The following is a 10,316-nucleotide window of genomic DNA, read 5'->3' on the forward strand; positions in this document are numbered from 1 at the left end:
AATTTAATTCCTAGATTGTGATCTGAAGAGATACAGTATGGTGTAGTAGAAAGAGCTCTAGAGTAGAAATTAGATTTGAAACAACATTGTAGCATCATTACCACATTGGAAATATTGGTCACTTAGGTCCTTTCAGGTTTGAAAGCCCTGTGATTCTCTGATGTGTGCCAAAATTAAAGACAAGGGAAAATTGTTGAAAGAATATCCATTTGTTAGAAACCACATGCTTTATATTTGTTAAAATTGGTTTAAAAATGTCAGTGATGGAACCATTTTCAAACTAAGAAGCACAGAGAGGTTAAGTCAATTGCTCAGGGTCACATGGTAGTAAATATCCTAGGTCTTCAGATTCATGAACCATTTTTTAATATCTTTTAATTTAACTAATATCTTTTAATTCATTAAAAGAAAAATGAGGGGCAGATAGGTGGCGCAGTGGATAGAGCACCAGCCCTGGAGTCAGGAGTACCTGAGTTCAAATGTGGCCTCAGACACTTAATAATTTCCTAGCTGTGTGGCCTTGGGCTAGCCATTTAACCCCATTGCCTTGCAAAAATTAAAAAAAAAAGAGAGAAATCATTGAAAAGGAAAGGAGGAAGATGAGAGAGCAATTAGAAAAATAAAGGAACAATAATCAGTTGTAAGACTTAAGTAATTCTGCTCAGCACAATGATCCAAATCCACAATTACAAAGGATGAAAAATGCTATCCCCACCTTCAGATAGAGAACTGATAAACACTGTGTAGATTGAAGTAAATATTTTTCTCCTTTTTTTCTTTTTTCAGAATATACCTAATGTGGAAATATGTTTTACATGAATTCATATATATAATGAGTATTATATTCCTGCCTTCTCAATGGATGAGGGGGAGGAATAGAGAGAGAGAGAAAATTTACAACTGAAAGCAATTATTTTTGAAAGGAAAAGGTCAATAAGTAAATCATGTCCTTAAAATTAAAAATGAAGACGTTAGATTTCTGTCCTAACCCACCACCCCCAAAAAAAGGAAAAGGTGGTAAGACATTTAAACCTTAATTTAATAGAGTAAATCAATTATAGGATTGAGAGCTAGAAAGGACATTAGAAGTCATCTAATCTACCCCCCTCATTTTATATATGAGGAAGCACCTCCAAAAGAAGTAAGAAACGTATGCCAAGTCACATACAGGTAGTAAGCAGACAAGTTGAGATTCCAACTCAAGACCTTTGTCACTAGAAATAATGTACTTTCACTACACAGTGTAACCTCTCAAGAAGTAAAAGGACTAAAATCTTGATTACATATGGACAAGAGGAAGTCAGTAGGGAACTTCACTAAATTTTGATAAAAACTGTGAAGTATTTTTCCTTCGCTATTCCTTTCCTTAGACCATATTTTAAGTCATTAATTTTGACACCCATTTTTCCTCAGAATTCAAGACTCTCTCATCATTAATTTTGCTACTTCAAAATAGGTTGCCAGTAATCTAGAGGCCAAATCCAATGACCTTCTAAATACATTTTCTCATTCATTCTGATCCTTCTAGCTTTTGGCACTATTAATCCCACACCCCTATTGTACACTCTTTCTTCCCTTAGAGTCACCATAGTTCTGTGGGTTTCACCTTATCTTTTATCTCCTTCACAGAATCCTCATTCCCTTCCCAACTTCTTTATTTGAATGTCCCAAAAGTATCCTTCCTTGACCCTTTTTTACCCCCACTATGGCAATATCACCTATGCTTCTCTGGCTTCAACCATCACTATGTAGAGAACTCTCAAAGGTCTAAATCCAATCTTGATATCTCTTTTAAGCACCAGATTTATATGTCTATAATAGCCTACAAGACATTTCCTTCTTTCTGGACATCCCACTGTTACTTCTGAAACCAATCTTTACCCTTAATTTTACTTCGTTTTCTTCACTTATATATAATACCACCCTTAACTCTTCCTTCTGTATTTAAACAGTTGTGTTATCTTTGGCTCTTCCCTTCCTAACCTCTCATATTTAATCACTGACCAAATCTTAAAATTGTACAAGTACATATTGGTGGAGCTATGAATTAGTCCAGTCTTTCTGGAGAACAGTTTAGAAATATGCCCAGAGGGCTATAAAATTGTAAGTGCCCTTTGACCCAGCAAAATCTCTACTAGGTTTTACCCCATGGAGATCAAAGAAAAAGGAAAAGGTCCCAATGTACAAAAATATTTTGTGGTACAAGGGCTAGAACATCTTGTATGAGGAACAGCAAGGAGGCCAGTATCATCAAATTTTAGGGTAGGTAAAGTAGGAATTAAGTGTAAGAATAAGGCTAAGTTGTGAAGGGATTTAAAAGCTAATCATATTTTATTTTTGATACTGGAAGTTTTAGGGAACCAGGGAAGTTCATTAAGTAGGAAAGTGACATGATCAGAACTGTTCTGTAGGAAAATCACTTTATCAATCAAGAAGAGAAGTGGCTAGAATGAGGCTGAGGTGATCACCCAGCAAGCTATTACAGTAAGGAGGTGATAAAGGTAGCTAATTCAGAAGAGAAAAAAAAATGAATAAAAGCATCATTGTGAAGGTAGAAAAGCAGACCTTGGTTTTCTTCCCTCCTCTTGCCTTGGAATTCTCAAGTGATGTTATGTATGATCTTAACAGAAGAAGACACATTCCTATCTGCTCTACCATTTCACCCAAAGGATCAAAGGAACTATTTAGATGACTTGAACTGGATACCTTCTGTGTTGTCATCCATTAGGATGTGAGCTCCTTGAGAACCAAGGCTGTCTCTACTTTTTTCTTTGTCCTGTGTTTTGCACAGTAAGCACTTAAAATGCTTTTTTTTTCGCTCCTTCATTTTCTTTCTGAGATGAAATTAGAATTCAATGCCATATACTATGTCTGTGTCTATATCTGTATATTACATGTATATATAATATGTATTATAATATATATTATGTGTATATATGATATATATATATATAATTTAGAAAGTTTGGAAAATGTTTCATAGATAATATACCATTTTATCCTCATAACAATCCTGGGAATTAGGTATAATTATCCCTATTTTACAAGTAAAGAAATTGAGGCAGTTTAAGTGACGTGGTCACACAGCTAGTCAGTGTCTCAGGTAGTCCTGTCTCTAGGTCCTGCATTCTACCTCACTGTGCCACCTAGCTTCCTTTCATCATCATGAAAGACAATTGATAAAAGTGCTATGCTATACCGGGAAAAAGACAAAAATGCGAAGAAAATGAAAGCATTTTATATTGTTATAAATGATTGTATTTTACTAAAATGTTCCGCTAACTGTGAAACTATAGTATACTTCAGAAAGTATACATTTTGGCTTTTTTTTTTTTTGCAAGGCAATAGGGTTAAGTGACTTGCCCAAGGTCACACAACTAGATAACAATTAAATGTCTGAGTCTGGATTTGAACTCAGGTTTCCTTACTCCAGGGGCGGCTACCTAGCTGTCCCAAAAGTTTACTATATCTTACAGTATTTATTAATTTCACTTTTTTTAACAAGGTGCATGGCACTATATACTATTAAGGTCTAAACACTTAGAAAATGAAGGCCCATTAGAGGAATTGGAGGTAATACATATTACTTTAATTGCTAGTGAAAATGATACACTGTGGAGGTTACATACCTGCTTTTTAGCTAACAGTTAAATTAGCTTAAACTTTAATAAAAGTTTTTTGTTTCAATCTAATGAAAGAAACAGAAAACAACTTTCAAAAAGTCTCCAGACCTTGTTTTCAGATTACTCATATGAATTATTTTCTTTGAAATGAAATAAATTTTGGAAGATGAGGGGGGAAAAGTTATCTGGTCTGGTTTTTTTATTTTTTAAGTGAAGGAACAAAAGGGAATATGGTATTTTATAATGTAATCATATTGCTTGATTTATACTATGTATCACCCTTTTCTTAGGTGGTAAGATTTTTTAGCTAGAATCCATTTATGACCAATTATTGTCAACTCTGGTTGGACTTTTTTCTTTAATCACAAGATCACTCATTTAATCATAGATCAGCTTTCCTATGCCATCTAAAAGCCCCTCTACCCTTAACTAAAGTTTCCATAAGGAAGAAAATTTAAACAGTAATCTAAACAAAATTTATTTATAAGATTAGATTATATGTATGCCTTTGTATTATAAACTCATTTCTCATTTTTACATGAATATTTGAATTGACTGTTTCTAGGGCACATCAACTTCTTTTAGTATTACTAGTTAACAAAACTATTATTAGTTAATACCCTCTTTTCTGCTACAGATTTTCAAATCTACCTTAATAATTTTTCCTAGTTTGTCCCATATTCTTTATTACACCATTATGTTATAATCATTTTTATACTTGAATGATAATATTTGTCCTCCATTATCAAATAAGATCATGACATTAGGTAGGTGATACCATGACAAGGACATAAATTAGATGTGAGGGAGGAATTGCTATGCTAAGTCACCAGTTTCATTTTCTCCTCCAGAACCATCTGAGTCCGGTGACCAGATATAAACCAGAACAACTAGAGATGGCCCTGGATGCAAGGCAGTCAGGGTGAAGTGACTTGCCTAAGGTTGCCCAGCTAGTTAGAATCAAGTGTCTGAGGCTGGATTTGGACACCCATCCCAAGACCAGTATTCTATCCACTGTGCCATGACTAGCTAGTTACTGTAGTATTTTCTTTGGGCATAAATCTTATCAGTAAGGTCAAATATGTATATGCTCTACCTCAAGTCTCATTTAAAAAAATATCTTGATATAGTCACATCAGTAGTAGTTCATCTAATCACCATTTGATCAGGAATTTTCATTTATTTCTTTAGAATAGTTCAATAACCTGTGCTTTTTTTTTCCAGTCAAAACCAAGAGATTGCTTAATACTTAGAGTAAAAGAAAATTAAGTTTTAAGCTAGTTTGAATCCAAGATTAAACGTTGATTTCAGAATCTCAGTACCCTTATCTATAATAGGAAAGGATTAGACTTGTGACCACCCCAGGATAATGTGATTCTATAGCCTTCATTTCGTTTGTCTCCTAGCCATTTAGGCACATTGCACAATGAGTAGTGTCTCAAGCTAACTGTTTCATTGATGCCTGATTCCTTTAGTATCTTCTCCCCTGCTTCTTAACCTTGTAGGAAAAATGATGTCACTATATAAACATGGTATATACAAAATGTGGAATTTCAGGGATATCATAAGTTTTCATATACTGAAACTTTCTATTGTAAGTATTTTAAGAATTTTTAAGAAATTAAAACAATTTATTTTTGGTTTTAGGTTGATATCTCTCAAAATCCTTAATAGTATTGTTCTATTGGGAAAGTCATGCCAGTATGTCAAAGAAGCTAAAATGGAAGAAAAGTTATTTAATCCTCCTCCAACCAACACACCAGGCAAATCATCTAGTAAATCACAAAACAAATATAAATCCTCCCAAGGTATGTATGATATTTTTTCTTTGCTATGTTTTCTGTTTTCATTTATAATATAAATCAGACTACAATATGACCCTTAACAAAAAACTTTGCCTTAGTTATACATAAAATATGCAATTAATTAGTTAAATTTGCTTTTATAGGAATAAAATGATATCACAACTTCATAGTAATATATACCATGGGGCACATATACAAGCAATTCAGTATCTTTTTTTAGTGAATTTTCAAATTAAAAGACATCATATCTTGTATAAAATATCAAGTAAATATTTATTGATTTGATATTGGTTGAAAAGTCTGGAATTAAATGTAGCTAAGTGGTGCAGTGAATAGAGCACTGGCCCTGGAGTCAGGAGGATCTGAGTTCAAATTTTAATAATTACCTAGCTGTGTGACCTTGGATAAGTCATTTAACCCCAGTGCCTTGCCAAAAGGAAAACTGAAGTTGAAAATGTAATCAAAAATCATATTGCATCAAATATATCCATAAAATTAATTATAGGAATGAATATAAAGTACTGTATGAATTAAGTGCTTCTTTCTGCAAAGTAGTGTGGTCCACAAATAACTGTGATACAGAATTCATAACAGTCAGCTGGCATTTATTAAGCACCTACTATATACTAGTCATTGTGTTGAATTCAAAGAGAACATTTAGGGAGAGGATAGAAGGGTTGAGAGAAGGCTTCAGAGAGGAGGTGAATGTAAACTCTGAGCTGAGTTTTTAAAGGAGAATGATCTTGTCAAAAGAAGGAGTGAGTCATATTCTATGAATGAGGGGCAGCATGCAAAAATGCAGTAAAGTACAAAAGGAATGAATGAGATCAGGAGTGTAGATGTGACTGGTTGTAGCATAAAGCATACTTAGAGGAATTCCTTGAAAAAAGGATAGACATGGGTGATCACCCATTGAATGCCAAACTAAAGAGTCTGTATTTTCTTCAGAAAGCCATGGTGAACAGGGAAATGATATGGGTAGAGCTTCCCATTAGGAAGACAACTTTGGCAGTGTTGGTGATTGTTTGCAGAGAGAGAGAGAAAAGCTTCAGAGAGAGATGAGAACAGAAGAAGAGTCTTGCAGTAGCCCACTGCAAGAGGTAAATGAGGGTGATGTCAGTAGGAGCAAAAAAGAAGAGTACATTTGCTAGAGATATTTCAGATTTCTAATTGGCAGAACTTCACAAAAAAATATATCAGGAAGGAAGAAAGAAGAGAGAAAGATGGCCTAAAGCATAATAGTGATGACAGCAGTAGAATATTAGATAATAAAGATATTAGAAGAAACCAGTTTTAGAGGGAAGATAGTGAATGGATCTGGGTCATGTTGAGATGGCTTTGTTCCACAGTTAGGTGGAAAGTGGCACCAGAGCTCAGAGGGTAGGGTTAGTCCTTCTAGAGAGATTTAGGAGTCATTATTATAAGAGGTGATAATGACAATGGGAGCTTTCAGAAGAAAGATTATGAGACTTCAAAACAAAGAGTTGCACAGTGGAAGAAGGTTTACTATGTTAGAGGAAATATAAGAAGAATCAGTAAAAGAGATTAAAAAGCATCAGCCAGGTAAGAGAACAAGAAAGAACAATATCACAGTAGTCAGGGCAGAAGAGAATAGTCAGTGCTTTTCGATGCCACAAAAAAAGGTCATTAAAAATCAGATTTGGGGGGGCGGCTAGGTGGCACAGTGGATAGAGCACCAGCCCTGGAGTCAGGAGTACCTGAGTTCAAATCCGGCCTCAGACACATAATAATTACCTAGCTGTATGACCTTGGGCAAGCCACTTAACCCCATTGCCTTGCAAAAACTAAAAAAAAAAAAATCAGATTTGATAGACTCACATTGGACTTGGGAATTAGCTAGTTCTTTGTTGATCTGGAGAGAACTATTTATGTTTTTATGTAATTGAGTTTAATAAAAACTAGATTGTAGGAAGTTGAAGAGTAAGCAAATGATGAGGAAGGGGAGGCATTGATTATAAACTTTTAGTAGAACTTTAACAGTGAATGAGGAAAAGAAAATCAGCTGATGGTTTAAGGAAGATTGCAGAAATATTTACTTGGAATAGAGGTAATATGAAAGTAAGAGGAAGGAGCCAGTAGTAAGTAAGTGATAAGTCCCAGGGGAAGACAAAAGGTGATGGGATAAAAGGCATTGGTAGACTTGTAAGCATCAGCCCAAAAGAAAACTGCATCATCTACGGACACTGTAGGAAAGGAGAGGAAAAAAATGAGTAAGATTTTGAAGAGTTGAGATGAGTAGGACTCAAATATGATAGCCTCAAGAAAAAAGGATGTATGGTTAAGTTATAAGAAATTGGTTAAGTCATTTGAACATTTTGTTTAAGTTAGAAGAGTATGAGAAATCTGTTGCTGAAGGTTCACATACTTGTCAGGGTATGAACAAGACTGTGGCTTTAAACTCCTAATCTCTTGAAGGTACCAAGAGGTTAAGTAGCTTGTCCAGTGTCAAGCAACTAATATATGTCCTAAGTAGGGCTTGAAGATCTTCTTGACTTCTTTAACTATGCTATACACTTTCTCTCAATAAATCATCATTCATTAATAAACTTAATTTCTAAAATCTTTAATTATGGGATATTGTCCACATAGTCTTAAATATTTCTAAGTATATCTTTTTTTTGCAAAAAAGGTGTCTTCAGATGCAAAAACTGCTTCAATCTTATGCACTTTTACCTAACTTTCCTTCACATTAGTTTCTATTTCTGCCCTTTTTGAAATTATAACATTTTTCAAAAATTCAAATATAAGTCAAAAGAAAATTTAATAAGACAAGAAAGAGATAGGTTAATCCCACTTCTTATTTCTTCAAAACTTTGTATTTAGGAGTTAATGTTTATTTACATGACTAATAAAAGGAAATTCATTTAAAAACATTATTAAAGGAGTTATAATTTTTCCAATACTCAGATCAAAAAGTTAGATTCTATATAACAGTGATAAGAGTGTACTGAGTTCTCTGCATGGAATAGACATTTAAGTTTACTGGTGATTTTTATTTTTGGCTCCAAGTCTGTGATTTCATGGTCATTAGAAACTCTCAATGTGAAAACTACCTCCACTTTTGTAACTCAGCAACATATCTATAATGTTTACTCCAAGAGAGTTGCCTGAAACATTGAGCATGACTTGCCCATAATATACAATGTAATGATATATGTCAGAGGCAGAATTTGAACCCAGGTCTTCCTTACTCCAAGTTAAGGCTCCTACCTCCTATGGCTCTATGAATGAATGTGGAAATGATTTCATTTTCAAAGCTTTTGTTTTAATCAGCTTAAGATATTATATTATCATTTGCTTAGTCTAAATCAAATTCAATAATATCTTCTAGTCTAACTAAAGTTCATCAGCACTAGATCACTAAATGGAAAATAAACTACACAAGTCTTTTCTTGTTAATGAAATTTGTTCCTGCTTTTTCAATAGGGCTTTTTACGGAGGAGACCTTATCAGCTTCCATCATTAGCCAGCCTATACATCAGACGGAAAATACAGCACCAGCACTTGTGACCAGCAATTCTGACCAGTTTCTGACAACACCAGATGGTGATGAGAAAGACATTACCCAAGAAAACTCTGAATTAAAACACAGATCTTCAAAGAAAGATTTGCTGGAAATTGACAGGTTTACAATTTGTGGAAACAGAATTGACTAAATTCTCTGACTTTGTGTGCTTAGGATACTGAGCTTTGGGGCAGCAAATGCTCTGCCACCAGAATGGACTAATGCCGGTCGTGGCACCTAAATATTTATTTAAAAACTTAAATTATTCATGGCAAACATATTAGTATCTTTCTACAACAACTTGGTTTGGTTGCTGATCAGATCAAGTAACAACAGAGATCTCTAACTTGCTATGTGAAAAATGTGATGGATTATGAAAATCTCTCCCTGCTTGGCAGAGTGACAGGTTTCTTTTCAATAGACTGAAACAAAAGCAGAATCCCTATGGCTTTGTCAAACTGTGCTTCCAGAACATAAAAAGTTGCCTCATGGCTTTTTCAGTAGAAAAACACACCTGGAAAGCTGTGAAATCCTTAACGTGAAACTATCTTCCCAATGTCCTGTTTCATAAGCAGTTTTGAAACTTTTACTTCATCTGCCAAAGCATTAAAGAGAAATGAACTTTGATAAAATAAAAAACCACAATAAATGTTATCACCACTCAGAATAATCCTTGAAGATGTATCTGAACTAATCAGAATAAAAGACTATCTTAAATGAGACATGATGCACAGTAGCATTTTATCTAAAAAACTAAATTAAGTGACAGTTTATAAAATAAAATTAGAGGAGGGTCTACATAACTGGGCAATTCAGTTTTTATTATTTTCCAATTTTCTCTACTGTAAAGAAAACATGAGAAGGTGTAAATTGTTTTGTTGCAGTGAGACAAATAGAAATTTTGTTACAAAATGGTACTTTTTATACTACAAAAACAGGGCAGTGTTAATTTTAAGGTACAATACCTGGTTTCACTTTATTATTTAAGTGCTACATGAATCATTATTATGGCGGGAAAGCATTTAATGTTGGGTTGACTGGGGGGGAAAGTGTCTAGAATTGTATAAAATTCAGAAATGTTCCATTTATTGATAGGTTTTTTTTTTAATGGCCATTTTAATATAAAACATCCCAAGCTGGTTTGAACAACATTGTCATGAAGTACTTAGATTTTTAAACTATAATGCAGTCTTTATGTGTTCATCTGTGTGGTCTGTGAAAGGGAACCAAAAGGTCCTTTGAGTGGAGTTTCAGATCAAGATTCCATTTTGGCATATTTATTGAACTATAGGCCACATCATAAGACAAGTTAGTTCCCACCCTATTTTATCCAGAGAATGCTTCATGAAGCATTTTTATAAA

General features: G+C 34.0%; 1 protein-coding gene across 2 annotated transcripts in view; it reads left to right on the forward strand.

Moving 5' to 3' along the window:
• TAPT1 (transmembrane anterior posterior transformation 1) overlaps positions 1 to 9,674 on the forward strand; it is a 125,246-nt gene extending 115,572 nt beyond the window's left edge. For both annotated transcript variants that reach the window (XM_074229744.1, XM_074229743.1), the window contains exons 13-14: positions 5,271 to 5,431; positions 8,876 to 9,674. In XM_074229744.1, the coding sequence (XP_074085845.1) occupies positions 5,271 to 5,431; positions 8,876 to 9,105 (391 nt within the window). In that variant the 3' untranslated portion in view covers positions 9,106 to 9,674. The remainder of the gene's footprint in view (positions 1 to 5,270; positions 5,432 to 8,875) is intronic.
• Positions 9,675 to 10,316: the final 642 nt, after the last annotated feature.

Source organism: Macrotis lagotis, chromosome 3, assembly GCF_037893015.1.
Source record: "Macrotis lagotis isolate mMagLag1 chromosome 3, bilby.v1.9.chrom.fasta, whole genome shotgun sequence".
NCBI classification, from domain to species: Eukaryota; Metazoa; Chordata; class Mammalia; order Peramelemorphia; family Peramelidae; genus Macrotis; species Macrotis lagotis.